This window comes from Rhamphochromis longiceps, linkage group LG17, assembly GCF_057381845.1.
Source record: "Rhamphochromis longiceps isolate RC_006_pf linkage group LG17, R_longiceps_female_GT1.1, whole genome shotgun sequence".
Classification (NCBI taxonomy): Eukaryota; Metazoa; Chordata; class Actinopteri; order Cichliformes; family Cichlidae; genus Rhamphochromis; species Rhamphochromis longiceps.
The window spans coordinates 28,750,032-28,773,620 of NC_140573.1; the positions used below are offsets into that span (position 1 = coordinate 28,750,032).

General features: G+C 39.2%; 1 protein-coding gene and 21 non-coding genes across 22 annotated transcripts; all 22 read left to right on the forward strand.

Moving 5' to 3' along the window:
- Positions 1–279: 279 nt before the first annotated feature.
- ttll1 (tubulin tyrosine ligase-like family, member 1) lies at positions 280–23,079 on the forward strand. Its single transcript, XM_085387440.1, has 10 exons — positions 280–891; positions 1,032–1,155; positions 2,230–2,438; positions 2,525–2,705; positions 2,970–3,107; positions 3,270–3,378; positions 5,034–5,177; positions 6,495–6,581; positions 7,402–7,565; positions 21,001–23,079. The coding sequence occupies exons 2-10, from the start codon at positions 1,043–1,045 to the stop codon at positions 21,128–21,130; spliced, it is 1,275 nt and encodes a 424-aa protein (XP_085243566.1). The 5' UTR covers positions 280–891; positions 1,032–1,042; the 3' UTR covers positions 21,131–23,079.
- On the forward strand, positions 7,807–7,936 carry trnay-aua (transfer RNA tyrosine (anticodon AUA)). The gene is made up of 2 exons: positions 7,807–7,843; positions 7,902–7,936. It is a non-coding gene; the product is annotated as a tRNA-Tyr (tRNA).
- trnay-aua (transfer RNA tyrosine (anticodon AUA)) lies at positions 8,303–8,432 on the forward strand. The gene is made up of 2 exons: positions 8,303–8,339; positions 8,398–8,432. It is a non-coding gene; the product is annotated as a tRNA-Tyr (tRNA).
- trnac-aca (transfer RNA cysteine (anticodon ACA)) lies at positions 8,612–8,741 on the forward strand. Its single transcript has 2 exons — positions 8,612–8,648; positions 8,707–8,741. It is a non-coding gene; the product is annotated as a tRNA-Cys (tRNA).
- trnay-aua (transfer RNA tyrosine (anticodon AUA)) lies at positions 9,095–9,224 on the forward strand. The gene is made up of 2 exons: positions 9,095–9,131; positions 9,190–9,224. It is a non-coding gene; the product is annotated as a tRNA-Tyr (tRNA).
- trnay-aua (transfer RNA tyrosine (anticodon AUA)) lies at positions 9,900–10,029 on the forward strand. The gene is made up of 2 exons: positions 9,900–9,936; positions 9,995–10,029. It is a non-coding gene; the product is annotated as a tRNA-Tyr (tRNA).
- Positions 10,196–10,325, forward strand: trnac-aca (transfer RNA cysteine (anticodon ACA)). The gene is made up of 2 exons: positions 10,196–10,232; positions 10,291–10,325. It is a non-coding gene; the product is annotated as a tRNA-Cys (tRNA).
- trnay-aua (transfer RNA tyrosine (anticodon AUA)) lies at positions 11,268–11,397 on the forward strand. Its single transcript has 2 exons — positions 11,268–11,304; positions 11,363–11,397. It is a non-coding gene; the product is annotated as a tRNA-Tyr (tRNA).
- On the forward strand, positions 12,060–12,189 carry trnay-aua (transfer RNA tyrosine (anticodon AUA)). Its single transcript has 2 exons — positions 12,060–12,096; positions 12,155–12,189. It is a non-coding gene; the product is annotated as a tRNA-Tyr (tRNA).
- Positions 12,696–12,825, forward strand: trnay-aua (transfer RNA tyrosine (anticodon AUA)). Its single transcript has 2 exons — positions 12,696–12,732; positions 12,791–12,825. It is a non-coding gene; the product is annotated as a tRNA-Tyr (tRNA).
- trnac-aca (transfer RNA cysteine (anticodon ACA)) lies at positions 13,005–13,134 on the forward strand. Its single transcript has 2 exons — positions 13,005–13,041; positions 13,100–13,134. It is a non-coding gene; the product is annotated as a tRNA-Cys (tRNA).
- trnay-aua (transfer RNA tyrosine (anticodon AUA)) lies at positions 13,488–13,617 on the forward strand. The gene is made up of 2 exons: positions 13,488–13,524; positions 13,583–13,617. It is a non-coding gene; the product is annotated as a tRNA-Tyr (tRNA).
- On the forward strand, positions 14,293–14,422 carry trnay-aua (transfer RNA tyrosine (anticodon AUA)). Its single transcript has 2 exons — positions 14,293–14,329; positions 14,388–14,422. It is a non-coding gene; the product is annotated as a tRNA-Tyr (tRNA).
- trnac-aca (transfer RNA cysteine (anticodon ACA)) lies at positions 14,589–14,718 on the forward strand. Its single transcript has 2 exons — positions 14,589–14,625; positions 14,684–14,718. It is a non-coding gene; the product is annotated as a tRNA-Cys (tRNA).
- trnay-aua (transfer RNA tyrosine (anticodon AUA)) lies at positions 15,071–15,200 on the forward strand. Its single transcript has 2 exons — positions 15,071–15,107; positions 15,166–15,200. It is a non-coding gene; the product is annotated as a tRNA-Tyr (tRNA).
- Positions 15,665–15,794, forward strand: trnay-aua (transfer RNA tyrosine (anticodon AUA)). Its single transcript has 2 exons — positions 15,665–15,701; positions 15,760–15,794. It is a non-coding gene; the product is annotated as a tRNA-Tyr (tRNA).
- On the forward strand, positions 16,148–16,277 carry trnay-aua (transfer RNA tyrosine (anticodon AUA)). The gene is made up of 2 exons: positions 16,148–16,184; positions 16,233–16,277. It is a non-coding gene; the product is annotated as a tRNA-Tyr (tRNA).
- trnay-aua (transfer RNA tyrosine (anticodon AUA)) lies at positions 16,742–16,871 on the forward strand. The gene is made up of 2 exons: positions 16,742–16,778; positions 16,837–16,871. It is a non-coding gene; the product is annotated as a tRNA-Tyr (tRNA).
- Positions 17,534–17,663, forward strand: trnay-aua (transfer RNA tyrosine (anticodon AUA)). Its single transcript has 2 exons — positions 17,534–17,570; positions 17,629–17,663. It is a non-coding gene; the product is annotated as a tRNA-Tyr (tRNA).
- trnay-aua (transfer RNA tyrosine (anticodon AUA)) lies at positions 18,017–18,146 on the forward strand. Its single transcript has 2 exons — positions 18,017–18,053; positions 18,112–18,146. It is a non-coding gene; the product is annotated as a tRNA-Tyr (tRNA).
- On the forward strand, positions 18,500–18,629 carry trnay-aua (transfer RNA tyrosine (anticodon AUA)). The gene is made up of 2 exons: positions 18,500–18,536; positions 18,595–18,629. It is a non-coding gene; the product is annotated as a tRNA-Tyr (tRNA).
- trnay-aua (transfer RNA tyrosine (anticodon AUA)) lies at positions 19,293–19,422 on the forward strand. The gene is made up of 2 exons: positions 19,293–19,329; positions 19,388–19,422. It is a non-coding gene; the product is annotated as a tRNA-Tyr (tRNA).
- Positions 23,080–23,589: the final 510 nt, after the last annotated feature.

Genomic DNA, 23,589 nt, shown 5'->3' on the forward strand with positions numbered 1-23,589 from the left:
TCACATGATTTCAAGCCGGTAGTGCACCTTTGGGTTATGCAACCGACACATCGTTAGGCAATGATGCTACTATATCAGGAAAGTTTCCAATACCTTACTGAATTTATGTCATAAAGAAGCTCTGAAATTGATAAGTGGCCAACTCTGTACTAGCAAAGTGTACCTAATGAAGTGGCTTTAGGGACATTGTTTTACAATGACCACGATGCGGTGCTTGTCTGTTAACTCGGACCTTATTATCTTGAATGAAGAAACAAACTAATGCTTACTATTCACGAATACATGCAAGGTAGTAAATAACTGATGTTTCATTTTTCTGGAAGGACGTGATGCATTGTTGCCACCCACAGTCCAACACTGACCTCTCCTGGTGCTTTCTTGTAGCACGCCACACAATGACATCACTGCGTCCTCGGTTGCTAGGTAATTCTTCCGGAAGGACCAAGCCCGTAACGACGTCCTTTAGTGGTTTTGAGACCTTTCCTTCTTTAAACGTGTCGCTAAATTTTTTTTAACGTAGTTACTAATCTGTGTACATGCAATTACATTTACATAACAAAGACTTTTATTGTGAAGAGGAGTTTGACTGTGCTGGGCGTTTTCGTCTCTGTCCAGCTTCACGTCGCCGGGATAATTAAAAAGCAGCTTGTTGGCGATTAAAACAGCTAGCATGGAGGTAGCTTTCAGTCGCTAGCTGCTTCTGCTGATGGTGTGTTTCGCTGTGAGTTTAGCTCAGGGACAGTTTGTGGGTATTGCATCACTGACCGGATGATGTCCGCCCAGCCTCTGCGGCAGCATCAGCAGCCCGGGGAGGATTCAGCAGCTTGCTAACAGAGCCAGCCCGGCTAGCTCATGCTGATGACTGGCTGTTTTCCTGGCATTGACTTTCAGGTAGTTCACTGGTGCAAAATGCTTTAGTTTCTTGTAAAAGAATGACATTTTTCAAATATATGTCTATGCATTGGTCCTGTCTGTCTGTGGTGCTTTTCTATGTGTTTACCTGTTGTTGTTGTTTTTGTACTCCACCCTAGTGGGAGGCACCATGTCCGGTAAGGTTAAGTGGGTGACAGATATTGAGAAATCAGTGCTTATCAACAACTTTGAGAAAAGGGAATGGATTCAAGTTACAGAAAACGACGACTGGAATTTCTACTGGTAGGTTTTATATCTACAGCACACCTGCACCTGTCCAGCTTGGATAAATACATTCAATTGGCACATACACAGGCACATAAGTTCTTCCTGCTTATATGATGCAATTACAAGTAAAGGTCCTGCATTAAAAATCATACTTATAAAGTATTCATATGATTAATCTTGACCTCAATAGCGTGTTTAGATTTAAGCAAGGGCGTGCTTTAACTGGTTTACAACAGATATTGTTATGTAGGGTTAGGGTAGGGTTATGTAGGGTTAATAAAAAGTATAGTTATGGTAATCTTACAAATAAAGAGAATAAAATATAAGAAATAGCAGGGGGTCAGTAAGAAAAAAATCAGGAAAGGCTCTTTGATAACTGTCTGCTCCCAGAAGACATTTAAGAGGTGAGAGATCAGTTTTCTTCAGGGAGATCGTTCCAAAGGTTGGGAGGATTATTTGACATGTAGGCTCATGGGCTACTAAGAAGTCAGACGCATAACCAGACAAGAGGTCATAGTGTCACCCTGGACCTCCTCACCTGCATCAACTATTACCATATAATAAAGTTAATGGTGAGATTTTAAAATCTGCCCTCATATCTCCAGAGAGCCAGTGTAATGAGACTGGTACATGTGTCTCTGAGGTTAAAAGAAGAATCTGAAGGACTGTGAGATGATTAAGAGGATATGTAACTGTTTTTATAAAGCTGTCACAAAGAACTGGTATAAACCTGATCCTCTGAGTCTTAAAGGAAGGGAAATCTTTATGATGGAAAGGATGACGTTCTTGCTAAGGTCTGAAGGTCTAAAAGTGGAAGAAATGGATCATCTTTATGGGTGCTGAAGAAGATGTTGCCTTCTTATAAATTAGATGGTTATGGACACTTAGGACAGTATATGATTTGTTTAATTAAATAACATGGATCCTCAGCTATACAGTTCTTTTTGTAAGACTGAAAAACTGAAATTTAGGATCTAGGTTGGCAAATCAGATGCATATTTATCGTGAAAATATCAATTAATATATTTATTAGTGTGATACTCAATGTACCAAGTGTATTTTGAGCGGGTTATTTGTACCCACATGCAGGATGAGCATCCAGACCATCAGGAATGTGTTCAGCGTGGACACTGGTTACCGCCTGTCAGATGACCAGATGGTTAACCACTTCCCCAATCATTATGAGCTGACTAGGAAGGACCTGATGATCAAGAACATCAAACGCTATCGCAAGGAGCTGGAGAAAGAAAGCAGTCCGTTAGCGGAGAAAGACGAGAATGGAAAATACATTTATCTGGGTACATGACTTGCTCCTATTTTGCCTCACAAAACTCAAAGAGGCACGCTGTTTTCTTCAATGAAACTGCTTTTTCTCTTTGTGCAGATTTCGTCCCGGTGACGTTCATGCTTCCTGCTGATTATAACCTCTTTGTGGAGGAGTTTCGTAAGAATCCATCCAGCACCTGGATAATGAAGCCCTGCGGGAAGGCCCAGGGGAAAGGCATCTTCCTCATTAACAAGCTGTCCCAGATTAAAAAGTGGTCGAGAGACAGCCGCACCTCAACGTGAGTTATCGTGTGACCAGACAGAAGCAGCAAGAAATATTGTGAGAAATTAGCATATCTCTAAATTTCCCATTACAAAAAGCCTCTATATAACTGTTCCCCTCTTGTTTTGTCAGATAGTCTCATCTAAGGAAGCTACAAAAGTTCTTTCTGGATTTGAACACATGCTAAATCTGTTTTATAGACAATTTCTTTCCTGGTAAATCTAAAATTGTTTGGTCACAGGCTGTCGTGTGCTGATGCCTGGCTGTGTCTTTGCCCCAGGTTTGTAGCAGCATCTAGTGGCAAGGAAGCTTATGTCATCTCTCTGTACATTGACAACCCTCTGCTGATAGGGGGGAAGAAGTTTGACCTGCGTCTTTATGTCCTGGTGACCACATATCGACCCCTGAAATGCTACATGTAAGCCTGTGATACTGTTGATGGGTTTTTTGATCATGTCAAAAACATCAGTATATAGGAGATGTTAAGAGGATTTTTTCCTGTTTTGTTAGTGGTTATTCTCAAACGTGCACACAAAAAACTGTTGTTTAATGCTCTCTCTCTCTGGCGTTCGACTTTCAGGTACAAGCTGGGCTTCTGCCGGTTCTGCACAGTGAAGTACACACCCAGCACCAGCGAACTGGACAACATGTTTGTGCACCTCACTAACGTGGCCATCCAAAAACATGGGGTAGGTCTGGTGGGGTTCACAGGAAGTAGTATAAAGCTTTTGTGTTAGCAACAGGGGACTTTCTGTTTCTCCATCTCTTGCTAGATCCTCATTGACTTGTAAATGTTCACATTTTATCCAAATCCACAGTCACGGTTTATAACACAGGGTTTCTGTTTGAAAATGCAATGTTTCAACACTTTCAGGAAATGTCACTACTTGGAAAATTGGTAGCTTGCCCATTGTTGAGAATAGTCTGAATTCTGCACATATAGCACATCTATGCACCTGCCTCACCACATTACAGGCAGTCCCTAACATGGCACAGAGTCAGGCCACTTTTAGCTTTCTGGGAGCTGGAGCTCAAACAGTTACTGCTGTATCACATTCTGTTGGAGGGATTCAGCACAGGCCTCTTTAAACTCAGGAAACTCTTTAAGAAAAAGATGTGCAATTTCAGCAGGACATCTCAGTTTTTCTACAAGATAAGAAATGTTGCTGTAGTAAATGTCAGCACACTTCTTAGAGCCTAAATTGTAAGATATACATGTCAAAGTTTCAGAAAAAGTTCTGGTAGCTCACTGCTCATACTATCCTGTAATTATGAAACAATGTTAATGTTAATTCACAGAATTTTCTTTTCTTACTGTGGATCTATCATAAAAAACAGGACTTTCTATAGTGAAACAAGAACTTTTCTGTCATTTAATTGTTTATCTCAATTACTTTAGTGTAGAATAATTGACCATAAAAGACCATAAAACTAGGAAAAGCAGTAAAACTCATGAAAATAAAACAACATTTATGCCCTACTTCATATTTTCCAAAGCTGTCCAGTGGGCCGAATTGGAGTTTGTGGGAGCTGGTTCAGGCCCCCGGGCCTTATGTTTGACACCTCTGCTTTAAATAAACTTCCTGTTTACACAGAATAGTTGAAACTGTTCTCTTGCCAAAACTGAGTGAGAAAACCCAATGGAATGATCTAATCGAGAATGATTTAACATAACTTTATGAAATAGTCCCTGGTTACAGATATTTGTGACTCTTGTAATGTGGTAATTTGTAACTCAAGTTACCACAATCATCAAGATCAACCTTCACTTTCTGTATTTCTGTGTCCAACCTTTATGTCATAAACAGAGTTAATAGTTGAGTGACCATTAGCACTTGCAGCATAAACAGTGTCAGTTGTACACTTGTCGTAAATACTTTCCTTTGACTGATTCTCTGATTGACCAAGAACCTTGGTTAGTCCGGGTTTGTGACAGCAGCTTCCTGTTGCTGAGCAAGTTCCTGATACTCAAGATAAGAAACATTTTGCATAACTTAACGCAAAAACATAACACCCGTGACTTTTGTGCAGCTCCAGACTTTGTCTGCCCCTAGCCCTCAGTGGCACGATGGTTGTATTCTGACTTCTAATCCTGCCTCAGAAGGGTGGCTGGATTCTGACTCATAAGAAGAAGGGAAGAGGGAATGAGGCACCTACTAATAGTCTCTGATCTGTTAACATCTTTTACTGTGCTGAATAACTATATATTTATATGTATAACTTCTTATTTATTGAGACACTCACTGAGCATTTTCAAGTCTAAAAAGTGATATGTGCGTATTTTGTAAAATAAATTGATGCAATCATGATTAATTTCTACTTAGACTCTTTACCTTTGATGCAGGATGACTACAACCATGTCCATGGAGGGAAGTGGACGGTCAGTAACCTCCATTTGTACTTAGAGAGCACCAGAGGAAAGGAGGTGACAAACAGGTTGTTTGACCAGATCCACTGGATCGTGGTGCAGTCACTGAAGGCTGTAGCTGTAAGTTGATGTGATGTTAGTTGTTTGTTTTTTTTAATAATATATTAAGAAGGTGTGTTCCTAATCCATATGATGTTTCGCTCATAGGTGACTCTATTAGGTAAACCTTGATAAGGTCAGGTTGGGCCCCCTTTTGCCTTGAGAACTTCCTTAATTCTTTGTGGCATAGATTTGTCAAACTGTTGGAAACAGCTTGACAAATCTTGCTTCATATTGACATTCTAGCAACAAACTGTTCTTGCAGATCAAACCAACAACCATGCCATGTTCAAAGGCACTTGAACTGAGGGATGACTGTGATGACAGCGGCTATATGTGCAGGCGGGGCCGTGCGCGTGTCATCACACGTCATCTGCCTTACAGGCGTGATTAAAGGTTTCTTCAGCCAGGACACGCGAGGGCGTGATATCCCATTCTTATGTGTTGTACCGAGTGAATCGACTGAAAGGGAACTGTTCTTGCAGATCAAACCAACAACCATGCCATGTTCAAAGGCACTTCCTCATGCTAATGCTCAGTTTGGACTTCAGCAGGTCATCTTGACCCTGTGTTAATGCCTAAATGCATTGAGTTGCTGATTTGAGTTAACACAAAAATCCGAACAGCTGGACCTAATAAAATGGCCTGTGAATGTATTGTTACCTACCACCATATATTCTGCAGATCCTTTTTCAGTTTTCAGGCAACACCAGGAAGTTTAATGGGTTTTTTTTTCTTATTACAGTTTTCACATGAAGTAACAGTTAATTGTGGAGAGTGCTGCTAAAGTAAACATATTGTCTGTGCATTTTTGCCAGTGTATATTATAAGATTATGATGCATATAAATTTAGTTCTTTAATTTCGCTCTGCAGTAACTTTTTGGCAACTTGGAGGGTTACAGTTCTCACGCAGCTTATCATCACCCTTAGATGTGGTTAGCTAACAGTTCCTAATTTAAACATCTGACAGAAGCTGTTTTCAAGCCACAGCGTTCACCCTGTGTAAAAGTTAATGTCTGATTTGTAACTGCTTAAGCTCAAACATTTTGAAACACACTGTTGCAAAGCCACCTGGTTGTGGTGATGGCTTTTTTGTTTTTAGAACAACTGCACAATCAGCCTAATGCACACTTCCTCTTTCTGCTAAGTGATTGGACTTGCTTCCTGTAAAGCCTCCATACCCGGGCCACTTTGTGTGCCTATAGTTATGACTGATTATTTTTTAACATCCTTCGTTGATGAATCGCTCAGTGCTGCATCAATAAGTTTCCACATAAAAGAATCACTCTTGAGAAGATCCCTCGTGCTAAATCACTCTCTGCTTTTCTGTCTCACAGCCTGTGATGAACAATGACAAGCACTGTTTCGAGTGTTACGGGTATGACATCATTATTGATGACAAGTTGAAGCCATGGCTTATTGAGGTAAGAAGTTTAAAAAAGGAATTAACAATTTAAAAAAGTGTTTTTCTTTACTTATTTTTCTTTCTTTTCTTTTTTTTTGGCATATTTGAGTCCTTGATTACTTATCGGGGTTGCACAGTAACACCATGTTCCTTTCCTTAGATTGTCGAGTAAATTTGAATGCCCTTGAGGTATGCTTAGATGTGTATTCAAATGTGTGCTGAAGGTCTGCTTTTAACTCATGCAATGCTGCTGACAAGCACTGCTCAAAGGAGAGGGAACTGAGAATTGCCATGCAATACATTCTTTTGTTGTTACGGTATGAGACTTTCATATTTTGACAGCTGTACAATGTGTTGCTAGGTTTTGAGGCTAGGTCTGAGCTATTTCTGTTCACAGACACCATTCTGCTCTATTTTGGGCAAAAACAAGTTGGTTGAAGGGCATAAAGGCTCCTCAGTGAGCAACTTGTGCCACAAACCTACTCAAGACCACGCTCTGTTGTTCATTAATCTTGCAGCTTCCTCTGTTACGCTACGAGGAGCTAAAGTAGGTCTTTGTGTTGCTGCCTTTCACATTGATGATAGAGTAACTGCTCCATCTCGTTCTCTGCACTCATGTAAATCTTCCACAGTGTATCTAATGTTCTAATGTAGCAGCTACACTTCCTGATAAAAGCTTCTCTGTAAAGACAGGAAGAGATTAAAACAATCTGCTCCTACCTGTTTGGATCCCTGGGGTATTATTAAGCACTGCCTATTTGCTGCAAAAGCAGATCCATTTGCGCATGGTGCAACCCTCCCTTTAAATATAAATGTGGTTTTCTTGGTGTGATCCTCAGGTCAACGCCTCTCCCTCGTTGACATCCAGCACAGCCAATGACCGCATCCTTAAGTACAACCTCATCAATGACACCCTCAACATCGTAACACCCAATGGGGATATTCCAGACTGCCGCTGGAATCGGAGTCCGCCTAGAGAGGCCCTGGGCAACTATCAAATCCTGTGAGTGAACATGTCAATCATATTCAGGCCTTAAAGACCAAAATTGTATGAGAACTAATTTTATTTTTAAGCTCCACATTCACAAAGTGTATAGAAATGTGTCAAAGAAAGACAGCAGGGATGTAGACTAATGGCCACTGGGTATGGTTTGTCTGTACAGAATATCTGGCCTTCAAACTACTTTTTGTTCAGGCTATACAGATACAGATATCATCAGTCATGAAAGGATTGTTGCTGTCTTCCTTCGATAGCTCAGGTGGTAGAGCAGAGGACCATAACATGGATGCAACGTCATATCCTTAGATAGTGGATTGGGTTGACGACGTATCTGTGGCTATCCTCAGTCGCTGGTTCAAGTCCAGCTTGAAGGGAGATGTTTGTGAAATCCTCTTTTCCATAGAGGAGTGTCCATCTAAATTGGATTTTACTTTCTAAGTAACTTTGTTACTTCAGTTTTTAGCTCAAATCTGACTCAAACCAGAGGCTTTTAATAGTGTGTGGTGCTCAGTTTAGTAATTAAAGTCAGACCACTTCTAAATATAGGAAAATACCAGTATATGTACATATATATATGTAGAGAGAGAGAGAGATAAAACTATAGTGTAAATAAATAAACAATTAAGTATAATCTTCTGAACTTGTAAAAAAAGACTGACTTTTTTCCTAAGCGACCTGTTTGATAACCAGTGCTTTGTGGATAAAATAGGTCGTCCTAATAAGAGCTGTGTGTGTGTCTTCCTTCGATAGCTCAGCTGGTAGAGCAGAGGACCATAACATGGATACAACGTCATATCCTTAGATAGTGGATTGGCTTGATGGCGTATCCGTGGCTATCCTCAGTCGCTGGTTCAAGTCCAGCTTGAAGGGAGATGTTAGTGAAATCCTCTTTTTCTCGGATGACTGATCAGTTCATTTACTGCCTAATAGAGCTCTTTTAACTGCTGCCCCTTTTTTTCTTTTTTTTCTTTTTTTCTAAGCGACCTGTTTGATAACCAGTGCTTTGTGGATAAAATAGGTCGTCCTAATGAACGCTGTGTGTGTGTCTTCCTTCGATAGCTCAGCTGGTAGAGCAGAGAACCACAACATGGATACAACGTCATATCCTTAGATAGTGGATTGGGCTGACGTCGTATCCGTGGCTATCCTTAGTCGCTGGTTCAAGTCCAGCTTGAAGGGAGATGTTAGTGAAATCCTCTTTTCCATAGAGGAGTGTCCATCTAAATTGGATTTTACTTTCTTACTTAGTTTTTAGCTCAAATCTGACTCAAACCAGAGGCTTTTAATAGTGTGTGGTGCTCAGTTTAGTAATTAAAGTCAGACCACTTCTAAATATAGGAAAATACCAGTATATGTACATATATATATGTAGAGAGAGAGAGAGATAAAACTATAGTGTAAATAAATAAATAATTAAGTATAATCTTCTGAACTTGTAATAAAAGACTGACTTTTTTCCTAAGCCACCTGTTTGATAACCAGTGCTTTGTGGATAAAATAGGTCGTCCTAATGAACTCTGTGTGTGTGTCTTCCTTCGATAGCTCAGCTGGTAGAGCAGAGGACCATAACATGGATACAACGTCATATCCTTAGATAGTGGATTGGCTTGATGGCGTATCCGTGGCTATCCTCAGTCGCTGGTTCAAGTCCAGCTTGAAGGGAGATGTTAGTGAAATCCTCTTTTTCTCGGATGACTGATCAGTTCATTTACTGCCTAATAGAGCTCTTTTAACTGCTGCCCCTTTTTTTCTTTTTTTTCTTTTTTTCTAAGCGACCTGTTTGATAACCAGTGCTTTGTGGATAAAATAGGTCGTCCTAATAAGAGCTGTGTGTGTGTCTTCCTTCGATAGCTCAGCTGGTAGAGCAGAGAACCACAACATGGATACAACGTCATATCCTTAGATAGTGGATTGGGCTGACGTCGTATCCGTGGCTATCCTTAGTCGCTGGTTCAAGTCCACCTTGAAGGGACATGTTTGTGAAATCCTCTTTTCCATAGAGGAGTGTCCATCTACATTGGATTTTACTTTCTAAGTAACTTTGTTACTTCTATTTTCAGCTCAAATCTGACTCAAACCAGAGGCTTTTAATAGTGTGTGGTGCTCACTTTAGTAATTAAAGTCAGACCACTTCTAAATATAGGAAAATACCAGTATATGTACATATATATATGTAGAGAGAGAGAGAGATAAAACTATAGTGTAAATAAATAAATAATTAAGTATAATCTTCTGAACTTGTAATAAAAGACTGACTTTTTTTCTAAGCGACCTGTTTGATAACCAGTGCTTTGTGGATAAAATAGGTCGTCCTAATGAACGCTGTGTGTGTGTCTTCCTTCGATAGCTCAGCTGGTAGAGCAGAGGACCATAACATGGATGCAACGTCATATCCTTAGATAGTGAATTGGGCTGACGGTGTATCCGTGGCTATCCTCAGTCGCTGGTTCAAGTCCAGCTTGAAGGGAGATGTTAGTGAAATCCTCTTTTTCTCGGATGACTGATCAGTTCATTTACTGCCTAATAGAGCTCTTTTAACTGCTGCCCTTTTTTAGAGAATTGTTTTTGTCATATATTCGTGTAAAGATTTTGCTCTAGTGGAACTACTCCAGTGGGACACTGTGGACTAGCTCCCTTTGATAGCTCAGCTGGTAGAGCAGAGGACCACAACACGGATACAACGTCATATCCTTAGATAGTGGATTGGGCTGACGTCGTATCCGTGGCTATCCTTAGTCGCTGGTTCAAGTCCAGCTTGAAGGGAGATGTTAGTGAAATCCTCTTTTCCATAGAGGAGTGTCCATCTAAATTGGATTTTACTTTCTTACTTAGTTTTTAGCTCAAATCTGACTCAAACCAGAGGCTTTTAATAGTGTGTGGTGCTCAGTTTAGTAATTAAAGTCAGACCACTTCTAAATATAGGAAAATACCAGTATATGTACATATATTATGTAGAGAGAGAGATAAAACTATAGTGTAAATAAATAAATAATTAAGTATAATCTTCTGAACTTGTAATAAAAGACTGACTTTTTTTCTAAGCCACCTGTTTGATAACCAGTGCTTTGTGGATAAAATAGGTCGTCCTAATAAGAGCTGTGTGTGTGTCTTCCTTCGATAGCTCAGCTGGTAGAGCAGAGGACCATAACATGGATACAACGTCATATCCTCAGATAGTGGATTGGGCTGACATCGTATCCGTGGCTGTCCTCAGTCGCTGGTTCAAGTCCAGCTTGAAGGGAGATGTTTGTGAAATCCTCTTTTCAATAGAGGAGTGTCCATCTACATTGGATTTTACTTTCTAAGTAACTTTGTTACTTCAGTTTTTAGCTCAAATCTGACTCAAACCAGAGGCTTTTAATAGTGTGTGGTGCTCAGTTTATTAACTCATTCACTGCCATTGACGTCTATAGCCGTCAATGGCAGTGAATGAGTTAATGGGTTTAACTCATTCACTGCCAATGGCTGGCAGTGAATGAGTTAATTACAGTCAGACCACTTCTAAATATAGGAAAATACCAGTATATGTACATATATATATGTAGAGAGAGAGAGACATAAAACTATAGTGTAAATAAATAAATAATTAAGTATAATCTTCTGAACTTGTAAAAAAAGACTGACTTTTTTTCTAAGCGACCTGTTTGATAACCAGTGCTTTGTGGATAAAATAGGTCGTCCTAATAAGAGCTGTGTGTGTGTCTTCCTTCGATAGCTCAGCTGGTAGAGCAGAGGACCATAACATGGATACAACGTCATATCCTTAGATAGTGGATTGGGCTGACGTCGTATCCGTGGCTATCCTCAGTCGCTGGTTCAAGTCCAGCTTGAAGGGAGATGTGATTGAAATCCTCTTTTTCTCGGATGACTGATCAGTTCATTTACTGCCTAATAGAGCTCTTTTAACTGCTGCCCTTTTTTAGAGAATAGTTTTTGTCATATAGTCGTGTAAAGATTTTGCTCTAGTGGAACTACTCCAGTGGGACACTGTGGACTAGCTCCCTTTGATAGCTCAGCTGGTAGAGCAGAGCACCACAACACGGATACAACGTCATATCCTTAGGTAGTGGTTTGGGCTGACGTCGTATCCGTGGCTATCCTCAGTCGCTGGTTCAAGTCCAGCTTGAAGGGAGATGTTAGTGAAATCCTCTTTTCCATAGAGCAGTGTCCATCTACATTGGATTTTTCTTTCTAAGTAACTTTGTTACTTCTGTTTTCAGCTCAAATCTGACTCAAACCAGAGGCTTTTAATAGTGTGTGGTGCTCAGCTTATTAATTACAGTCTGACCACTTCTAAATATAGGAAAATACCAGTATATGTACATATATATATGTAGAGAGAGAGAGAGATAAAACTATAGTGTAAATAAATAAATAATTAAGTATAATCTTCTGAACTTGTAATAAAAGACTGACTTTTTTCCTAAGCGACCTGTTTGATAACCAGTGCTTTGTGGATAAAATAGGTCGTCCTAATAAGAGCTGTGTGTGTGTCTTCCTTCGATAGCTCAGCTGGTAGAGCAGAGGACCATAACATGGATACAACGTCATATCCTTAGATAGTGGATTGGGTTGACGACGTATCCGTGGCTATCCTCAGTCGCTGGTTCAAGTCCAGCTTGAAGGGAGATGTTAGTGAAATCCTCTTTTCCATAGAGGAGTGTCCATCTAAATTGGATTTTACTTTCTTACTTAGTTTTTAGCTCAAATCTGACTCAAACCAGAGGCTTTTAATAGTGTGTGGTGCTCAGTTTAGTAATTAAAGTCAGACCACTTCTAAATATAGGAAAATACCAGTATATGTACATATATATATGTAGAGAGAGAGAGAGATAAAACTATAGTGTAAATAAATAAATAATTAAGTATAATAAGATAAGATAAGATAAGATAACTCTTTATTGTCATTGCACAGTCATACATAGTACAGTAGTACAATGAAATTGGAAAAACTGTCCTACGTCGGCACTACATATAACACAACACGACACGATATGACACATCACAACGTAACAAACAAATAATCTTCTGAACTTGTAATAAAAGACTGACTTTTTTCCTAAGCCACCTGTTTGATAACCAGTGCTTTGTGGATAAAATAGGTCGTCCTAATGAACTCTGTGTGTGTGTCTTCCTTCGATAGCTCAGCTGGTAGAGCAGAGGACCATAACATGGATACAACGTCATATCCTTAGATAGTGGATTGGCTTGATGGCGTATCCGTGGCTATCCTCAGTCGCTGGTTCAAGTCCAGCTTGAAGGGAGATGTTAGTGAAATCCTCTTTTTCTCGGATGACTGATCAGTTCATTTACTGCCTAATAGAGCTCTTTTAACTGCTGCCCCTTTTTTTCTTTTTTTTCTTTTTTTCTAAGCGACCTGTTTGATAACCAGTGCTTTGTGGATAAAATAGGTCGTCCTAATGAACTCTGTGTGTGTGTCTTCCTTCGATAGCTCAGCTGGTAGAGCAGAGAACCACAACATGGATACAACGTCATATCCTTAGATAGTGGATTGGGCTGACGTCGTATCCGTGGCTATCCTTAGTCGCTGGTTCAAGTCCAGCTTGAAGGGAGATGTTAGTGAAATCCTCTTTTCCATAGAGGAGTGTCCATCTAAATTGGATTTTACTTTCTTACTTAGTTTTTAGCTCAAATCTGACTCAAACCAGAGGCTTTTAATAGTGTGTGGTGCTCAGTTTAGTAATTAAAGTCAGACCACTTCTAAATATAGGAAAATACCAGTATATGTACATATATATATGTAGAGAGAGAGAGAGATAAAACTATAGTGTAAATAAATAAATAATTAAGTATAATCTTCTGAACTTGTAAAAAAAGACTGACTTTTTTTCTAAGCGACCTGTTTGATAACCAGTGCTTTGTGGATAAAATAGGTCGTCCTAATGAACTCTGTGTGTGTGTCTTCCTTCGATAGCTCAGCTGGTAGAGCAGAGGACCATAACATGGATACAACGTCATATCCTTAGCTAGTGGATTGGACTGACGGCGTATCCGTGGCTATCCTCAGTCGCTGGTTCAAGTCCAGCTTGAAGGGAGATGTTAGTGAAATCCTCTTTTTCTCGGATGACTGATCAGTTCATTTACTGCCTAATAGAGCTCTTTTAACTGCTGCCCCTTTTTTTCTTTTTTTTCTTTTTTTCTAAGCGACCTGTTTGATAACCAGTGCTTTGTGGATAAAATAGGTCGTCCTAATAAGAGCTGTGTGTGTGTCTTCCTTCGATAGCTCAGCTGGTAGAGCAGAGAACCACAACATGGATACAACGTCATATCCTTAGATAGTGGATTGGGCTGACGTCGTATCCGTGGCTATCCTTAGTCGCTGGTTCAAGTCCACCTTGAAGGGACATGTTTGTGAAATCCTCTTTTCCATAGAGGAGTGTCCATCTACATTGGATTTTACTTTCTAAGTAACTTTGTTACTTCTATTTTCAGCTCAAATCTGACTCAAACCAGAGGCTTTTAATAGTGTGTGGTGCTCACTTTAGTAATTAAAGTCAGACCACTTCTAAATATAGGAAAATACCAGTATATGTACATATATATATGTAGAGAGAGAGAGAGATAAAACTATAGTGTAAATAAATAAATAATTAAGTATAATCTTCTGAACTTGTAATAAAAGACTGACTTTTTTTCTAAGCCACCTGTTTGATAACCAGTGCTTTGTGGATAAAATAGGTAGTCCTAATGAACGCTGTGTGTGTGTCTTCCTTCGATAGCTCAGCTGGTAGAGCAGAGGACCATAACATGGATGCAACGTCATATCCTTAGATAGTGAATTGGGCTGACGGTGTATCCGTGGCTATCCTCAGTCGCTGGTTCAAGTCCAGCTTGAAGGGAGATGTTAGTGAAATCCTCTTTTTCTCGGATGACTGATCAGTTCATTTACTGCCTAATAGAGCTCTTTTAACTGCTGCCCTTTTTTAGAGAATTGTTTTTGTCATATATTCGTGTAAAGATTTTGCTCTAGTGGAACTACTCCAGTGGGACACTGTGGACTAGCTCCCTTTGATAGCTCAGCTGGTAGGGCAGAGGACCACAACATGGATACAACGTCATATCCTTAGATAGTGGATTGGGCTGACGTCGTATCCGTGGCTATCCTTAGTCGCTGGTTCAAGTCCAGCTTGAAGGGAGATGTTAGTGAAATCCTCTTTTCCATAGAGGAGTGTCCATCTAAATTGGATTTTACTTTCTTACTTAGTTTTTAGCTCAAATCTGACTCAAACCAGAGGCTTTTAATAGTGTGTGGTGCTCAGTTTAGTAATTAAAGTCAGACCACTTCTAAATATAGGAAAATACCAGTATATGTACATATATTATGTAGAGAGAGAGAGAGATAAAACTATAGTGTAAATAAATAAATAATTAAGTATAATCTTCTGAACTTGTAATAAAAGACTGACTTTTTTTCTAAGCCACCTGTTTGATAACCAGTGCTTTGTGGATAAAATAGGTCGTCCTAATAAGAGCTGTGTGTGTGTCTTCCTTCGATAGCTCAGCTGGTAGAGCAGAGGACCATAACATGGATACAACGTCATATCCTCAGATAGTGGATTGGGCTGACATCGTATCAGTGGCTATCCTCAGTCGCTGGTTCAAGTCCAGCTTGAAGGGAGATGTTTGTGAAATGCTCTTTTCAATAGAGGAGTGTCCATCTACATTGGATTTTACTTTCTAAGTAACTTTGTTACTTCAGTTTTTAGCTCAAATCTGACTCAAACCAGAGGCTTTTAATAGTGTGTGGTGCTCAGTTTATTAACTCATTCACTGCCATTGACGTCTATAGCCGTCAATGGCAGTGAATGAGTTAATGGGTTTAACTCATTCACTGCCAATGGCTGGCAGTGAATGAGTTAATTACAGTCTGACCACTTCTAAATATAGGAAAATACCAGTATATGTACATATATATATGTAGAGAGAGAGAGAGATAAAACTATAGTGTAAATAAATAAACAATTAAGTATAATCTTCTGAACTTGTAATAAAAGACTGACTTTTTTTCTAAGCGACCTGTTTGATAACCAGTGCTTTGTGGATAAAATAGGTCGTCCTAATGAACTCTGTGTGTGTGTCTTCCTTCGATAGCTCAGCTGGTAGAGCAGAGGACCATAACATGGATACAACGTCATATCCTTAGATAGTGGATTGGGCTGACGTCGTATCCGTGGCTATCCTTAGTCGCTGGTTCAAGTCCAGCTTGAAGGGAGATGTTAGTGAAATCCTCTTTTCCATAGAGGAGTGTCCATCTAAATTGGATTTTACTTTCTTACTTAGTTTTTAGCTCAAATCTGACTCAAACCAGAGGCTTTTAATAGTGTGTGGTGCTCAGTTTAGTAATTAAAGTCAGACCACTTCTAAATATAGGAAAATACCAGTATATGTACATATATATATGTAGAGAGAGAGAGAGATAAAACTATAGTGTAAATAAATAAATAATTAAGTATAATCTTCTGAACTTGTAATAAAAGACTGACTTTTTTTCTAAGCGACCTGTTTGATAACCAGTGCTTTGTGGATAAAATAGGTCGTCCTAATAAGAGCTGTGTGTGTGTCTTCCTTCGATAGCTCAGCTGGTAGAGCAGCGGACCATAACATGGATACAACGTCATATCCTCAGATAGTGGATTGGACTGACGGCGTATCCGTGGCTGTCCTCAGTCGCTGGTTCAAGTCCAGCTTGAAGGGAGATGTTTGTGAAATGCTCTTTTCCATAGAGGAGTGTCCATCTACATTGGATTTTACTTTCTAAGTAACTTTGTTACTTCAGTTTTTAGCTCAAATCTGACTCAAACCAGAGGCTTTTAATAGTGTGTGGTGCTCAGTTTATTAACTCATTCACTGCCATTGACGTCTATAGCCGTCAATGGCAGTGAATGAGTCAATGGGTTTAACTCATTCACTGCCAATGGCTGGCAGTGAATGAGTTAATTACAGTCTGACCACTTCTAAATATAGGAAAATACCAGTATATGTACATATATATATGTAGAGAGAGAGAGAGATAAAACTATAGTGTAAATAAATAAATAATTAAGTATAATCTTCTGAACTTGTAAAAAAAGACTGACTTTTTTTCTAAGCGACCTGTTTGATAACCAGTGCTTTGTGGATAAAATAGGTCGTCCTAATAAGACCTGTGTGTGTGTCTTCCTTCGATAGCTCAGCTGGTAGAGCAGAGGACCATAACATGGATACAACGTCATATCCTTAGATAGTGGATTGGGCTGACGTCGTATCCGTGGCTATCCTCAGTCGCTGGTTCAAGTCCAGCTTGAAGGGAGATGTGATTGAAATCCTCTTTTTCTCGGATGACTGATCAGTTCATTTACTGCCTAATAGAGCTCTTTTAACTGCTGCCCTTTTTTAGAGAATAGTTTTTGTCATATAGTCGTGTAAAGATTTTGCTCTAGTGGAACTACTCCAGTGGGACACTGTGGACTAGCTCCCTTTGATAGCTCAGCTGGTAGAGCAGAGCACCACAACACGGATACAACGTCATATCCTTAGGTAGTGGTTTGGGCTGACGTCGTATCCGTGGCTATCCTTAGTCGCTGGTTCAAGTCCAGCTTGAAGGGAGATGTTAGTGAAATCCTCTTTTCCATAGAGCAGTGTCCATCTACATTGGATTTTTCTTTCTAAGTAACTTTGTTACTTCTGTTTTCAGCTCAAATCTGACTCAAACCAGAGGCTTTTAATAGTGTGTGGTGCTCAGCTTATTAATTACAGTCTGACCACTTCTAAATATAGGAAAATACCAGTATATGTACATATATATATGTAGAGAGAGAGAGAGATAAAACTATAGTGTAAATAAATAAATAATTAAGTATAATCTTCTGAACTTGTAATAAAAGACTGACTTTTTTCCTAAGCGACCTGTTTGATAACCAGTGCTTTGTGGATAAAATAGGTCGTCCTAATAAGAGCTGTGTGTGTGTCTTCCTTCGATAGCTCAGCTGGTAGAGCAGAGGACCATAACATGGATACAACGTCATATCCTTAGATAGTGGATTGGGTTGACGACGTATCCGTGGCTATCCTCAGTCGCTGGTTCAAGTCCAGCTTGAAGGGAGATGTTAGTGAAATCCTCTTTTCCATAGAGGAGTGTCCATCTAAATTGGATTTTACTTTCTTACTTAGTTTTTAGCTCAAATCTGACTCAAACCAGAGGCTTTTAATAGTGTGTGGTGCTCAGTTTAGTAATTAAAGTCAGACCACTTCTAAATATAGGAAAATACCAGTATATGTACATATATATATGTAGAGAGAGAGAGAGATAAAACTATAGTGTAAATAAATAAATAATTAAGTATAATCTTCTGAACTTGTAATAAAAGACTGACTTTTTTCCTAAGCGACCTGTTTGATAACCAGTGCTTTGTGGATAAAATAGGTCGTCCTAATAAGAGCTGTGTGTGTGTCTTCCTTCGATAGCTCAGCTGGTAGAGCAGAGGACCATAACATGGATACAACGTCATATCCTTAGATAGTGGATTGGGTTGACGACGTATCCGTGGCTATCCTCAGTCGCTGGTTCAAGTCCAGCTTGAAGGGAGATGTTAGTGAAATCCTCTTTTCCATAGAGGAGTGTCCATCTAAATTGGATTTTACTTTCTTACTTAGTTTTTAGCTCAAATCTGACTCAAACCAGAGGCTTTTAATAGTGTGTGGTGCTCAGTTTAGTAATTAAAGTCAGACCACTTCTAAATATAGGAAAATACCAGTATATGTACATATATATATGTAGAGAGAGAGAGAGATAAAACTATAGTGTAAATAAATAAATAATTAAGTATAATCTTCTGAACTTGTAATAAAAGACTGACTTTTTTTCTAAGCGACCTGTTTGATAACCAGTGCTTTGTGGATAAAATAGGTCGTCCTAATAAGAGCTGTGTGTGTGTCTTCCTTCGATAGCTCAGCTGGTAGAGCAGAGGACCATAACATGGATACAACGTCATATCCTTAGATAGTAGATTGGGTTGACGACGTATCCGTGGCTATCCTCAGTCGCTGGTTCAAGTCCAGCTTGAAGGGAGATGTGATTGAAATCCTCTTTTTCTTGGATGATTGATCAGTTCATTTACTGCCTAATAGAGCTCTTTTAACTGCTGCCCTTTTTTTAGAGAATTGTTTTTGTCATATATTCGTGTAAAGATTTTGCTCTAGTGGAACTACTCCAGTGGGACACTGTGGACTAGCTCCCTTTGATAGCTCAGCTGATAGAGCAGAGGACCACAACACGGATGCAACGTCATATCCTTAGGTAGTGGATTGGGCTGACGTCGTATCCGTGGCTATCCTTAGTCGCTGGTTCAAGTCCAGCTTGAAGGGAGATGTTAGTGAAATCCTCTTTTCCATAGAGGAGTGTCCATCTACATTGGATTTTACTTTCTAAGTAACTTTGTTACTTCAGTTTTCAGCTCAAATCTGACTCAAACCAGAGGCTTTTAATAGTGTGTGGTGCTCAGCTTATTAATTACAGTCTGACCACTTCTAAATATAGGAAAATACCAGTATATGTACATATATATATGTAGAGAGAGAGAGAGATAAAACTATAGTGTAAATAAATAAATAATTAAGTATAATCTTCTGAACTTGTAATAAAAGACTGACTTTTTTTCTAAGCGACCTGTTTGATAACCAGTGCTTTGTGGATAAAATAGGTCGTCCTAATAAGAGCTGTGTGTGTGTCTTCCTTCGATAGCTCAGCTGGTAGAGCAGAGGACCATAACATGGATACAACGTCATATCCTTAGATAGTGGATTGGGTTGACGACGTATCCGTGGCTATCCTCAGTCGCTGGTTCAAGTCCAGCTTGAAGGGAGATGTTAGTGAAATCCTCTTTTCCATAGAGGAGTGTCCATCTCTTTTTCTCGGATCACTGATCAGTTCATTTACTGCCTAATAGAGCCCTTTTAACTGCTGCCCTTTTTAGAGAATTGTGCTTGTCATATATTCGTGTAAAGATTTTGCTCTAGTGGAACTCCTCCAGTGGGACACTGTGGACTGGCTTCCTTCGATAGCTCTCTTGGTAGAGCGCTGGACTAACATGGGAAGCTTTAGGTCACTGGTTTAAACCTGCATCAAAGGAGGCTGTTGATTTAACTAATGGATATCTAGATAGATGTTTACATGAATGTTAACTCCATATTTCACTCTTTGGTATTAAATATTTATTTAACAGAATGTATTTGCACACCTTGAATCCCATTACATAAGCAGAACTCCACTGGAATATCTGTTTGGTACTGCTTAACTAGTCAACATACTGTATGCAGCATTGAGCCCATAGCTTATACTCATTAACTACTTGTTATGTGTAGTTAATACATATAATTAACACACATATTAACACATGATTTTGTAGTCAATCATGAATGTTGGTGACTTTTGATGGACCAGTGTTTGTGAATAAAATAGGTCGTCCTAATGAGCTATGCGTGTGTGGCTTGCTTCAATAGCTCAGTTGGTAGACCAGAGGACCATAACATGGTTATTAAGTCATAATCTTAGGTAGTAGATTATGCTGGCGTTGTATCCTTAGTTGCTGGTTCAAATCCAGCTCGAAGGAAAATGTTAGCAAAGCCGTGAAATTTTCTTTTCAGTTCCACTACTGTGATTTTTAACTACTGAACTTTTTGCTGAATCGTGCTTATCATATAATCATGTTAAGATGTTGTTTTAGTGCGACTACTTCAGTGGGGCATTGCACAGGGTTTGCCTTCGTTAGCTCAGTTGGTATTATGCAGGACTGTAGTGGGTTACTTGTAAATTTTTACGCAACTGGTTAAAGTCTTGCTTGAAGGAACCCTTTTTGTTATTATTAACTAGTCAAGACACGGTTTACTGCAATAAGCCTATACTACTACTCCTGACACACCACAACATCAAGCCCACTCAAAATAATTTCTTCCCATGAATTCCTGTGAACCAGTGGAAAATACCAGCTTTATGTCTTTATCTGTCTGAATTTCTTCCATTTTTTTCATTACAAATTTCACAAGAGCATTTTAGAAGTGGAGGTTTACTCCGTATAAGGTCTTTTATTTTGAAAGCTGAGCAGCTTCTTTATTCTGTTCCTGTGTCTGACTTTCTGCCCTCTTCTTCTGCTCTGCAGTTATCTGTAAAAAACAAAACAAAACCAAAAAACAGTACCAGTGTCTGGGCTTGTCAAACATAATAAGACCAAATAAACCAAACTTAAGAAGGTAATTATGCCAGTTTTGAACCTATGGAATTTATCTAAACACTCACTACAATCCTCTGCTCTTCCAGCTGAGCCATCAGAGTGATGCTGCATAGAGTTTCAAATACAGCTGTTGTGCACAATACGGGGGTGTTGTTTCAGGAAATCCCTTTGCTTACACATTCACTGAACATCCACTGTTTCTGTGTCATCAGGTATGACGAAGAGCAGGCGCAGAGCGAGAATGCTGAGCGTGACCTGCGGAGCCGTTCCGGTCAGTCACTTGGGTCAAAGGGCACCAAGGGGAGTGCAGGCGTTCGCCCTACTGCCGCCACCTGGAAGTGAAGCGATAATTTTTCCCTAAAATTTACTTCCTGTACAACACTCCAGGGACCTTCTGTGGTGAACCACTTGGACTTCTTTTTTTTTTAGCACATTGGACAGATGCTCCCTCCGTCCAGATTTCACTGACTGTGGCACAGGGAGCAATGGCACTGCTGCTCAGTGGAGAAAAATCAGCTATGTGCTCACATTGAGAAGGTTGAAAAGCTTGTGTTTGTCACTGTTTATATGAATGTAAAACAAAATAAGTGGAACTGACAGTGCTCTGACAGGTTTAAGGTCAAATCAAGTAGGTCAAATATCACATACAGCAGCGGTTTCCACAATTAAGACAAGTGCTGATGAAATCTTCGGAGATGGACATGAAGGATTACTATGCATGACATTGGATTGCTGACACTTTAACTTGACCTTCCACACCGGTGCTAATGAGAACATACACTGTATGGTAATGAAGTGGTATAAAGTTATCAAATAGAAGTGATTTAAAGATTTAATTTATTAAAAGGCAGTCGATAGGCAGAATTAGCAGTACTAAATGTTAACAGACTTTATTAATTTTTTGTACGTTCATTATCAGTATGTTTTGCGGGGTTTTGATGATTGTATTCCTCTTGCACTTTATTTCTTTACATGTGCTTTAAAAAGTATGTCTCATTTCGAGTCTGACCCGTTGTCACATCTGCTGAAAATTTAAATGCTAATTATATGTGTTGGGATGTTTTCTTATTGCCTGCTCATTTCCTTCAACTACTAAAAAACTGAAACACTGATGAAGAGTTATCGTCCATCTTTCTGATAACTGGATTTGGGGCTAAATGATATTGGCGACAAGCTGAGAAATAAATCTTGGTCTTTTAAAATAAAGTTACAAAACTCCCTCTTACCTTACTGATTCTGTTTTGGGCTGCTGCTAACATTTTTTCTGTAATTTTTTACTTTTTCCATGAATTCACTAATGACTTTGCCTGTGAAATGATATAAGATGTATTAAAATGAATTACAGAAGGTGTAACTTGAAAAGGTTTTCAAAAGTTCTGCATTTATTACTACTTCCACTTCTAATTCAAGTCAACAATCAGGAGTATTATCCATGATCATTTTCTCCAAATAGCAACGAAAAGACAGTGAAAGGGTTTAGAGAATAGTGTCTGCCATCAAATTGTGATTAAACAAGGTTGAAACAGTATGATTCAGCTCTGTCCTGACACAGTGTCCTTTGTGCTGTTTTCTGTGTAATTAAATGCTGCTTTTCTTTAGTTGCATTATTTGTGCGGAGTCATGATTTGAAATAACAAGCTGTGTAAAAAAGTACACCTTTCTTTACTTTACTAAATTCATTCTGTTTAAATAAAAAGCTGTCAGGTTACTGTTAGGGGGAGGGTTGTAGTCTTTGTTGAAAATAAATGTGTAATCTAGAGAATAATCAGAGGTCAAGCCTTCAAAAAGCCTAAGACCTATATGTTCTTGCTGTTGCCACAGCAGCAAAGCAGGTCTCTGCATGGTACTGTTTTTTGGTTATCAGCAGGTTGTCAAGTGGTGTAAGCTGTACATGCTGTGGCCTGTGATTTCTGACTGAAGTCCCCAAAGTAAACACTCTGTTTTTACGAACCAAATTTAAATTTAGAAACCAAATTTACTGGAAGGTTAGGTTCCCACAGCTGCTTGTCTTTAACCCCTTTACAAACTTTTGTGAACAATACATGAACAGAAACTCCTTTAAATGTTTTTTGCTTTTATATTTCAATAAAATATCGTACTGTTGATGCGCTGATAAACAGTTATGGTTGCAATTTGTCAATTTGTGTGTATTGACCCTTCAACAATAAGAGCAGTCAGTTTATTTGCATGTCATATGTCATCTGCTGGTGTGAAAGAAATCTATTGTTCATTGGAAAGTGACCATTGCACATCTCTGTTAATCATATCTTAGCTCAAGTTACAGAATTAGTCAATGGGCTTTACATGTGTTATTTTGGTGGAAGCACAAGGCGGTTATAACTTCCTATTTCTGAAAAGCCATCTGTGGTTGTTTATTTTTTTTAATCATCTTTCATTGATAATATTTTCTCACGGATTCATTATCTGAATAAATATTTGTAAGAGGATGAAAAAAACATGCCTCCTCCGATTCCACAGTGTACTTTCTGATTTTCAGAGGAGAATTTGTGTCATTCTGTTGCTGATTCATTTTAATAAAAAAAAAACAAACATGGATATCGTCAGCAGCGATACATAGGAACAGAGGCCAGCAGCACCCAGTTCTCATATCTGGTGAGATTTAATTAGAGTCCCCCCCCCCCCCCAAAATTACCCCAAACAGCAGTAGATGTGCTATATTGTTGGCTCTTTGTACCTCCGTATCTATTGTTTTCAGATGACATGGTCTGGAGCGCCACAGACCTCACAGTGGGAACTACTAACTTTTCATAAATAGTAATCTAAAAAAGTTTTCTGGGGAA

Excerpts from the sequence above, each read along its gene's own strand:
- ttll1 (XM_085387440.1), top strand. The coding sequence starts at position 1,043 with ATGTCCGGTAAGGTTAAGTGGGTGACAGATATTGAGAAATCAGTGCTT. Across the intron at positions 1,156-2,229 it reads GACGACTGGAATTTCTACTG|GATGAGCATCCAGACCATCA; the intron begins GTAGGTTTTATA and ends ACCCACATGCAG. Across the intron at positions 5,178-6,494 it reads AGTCACTGAAGGCTGTAGCT|CCTGTGATGAACAATGACAA; the intron begins GTAAGTTGATGT and ends TCTGTCTCACAG.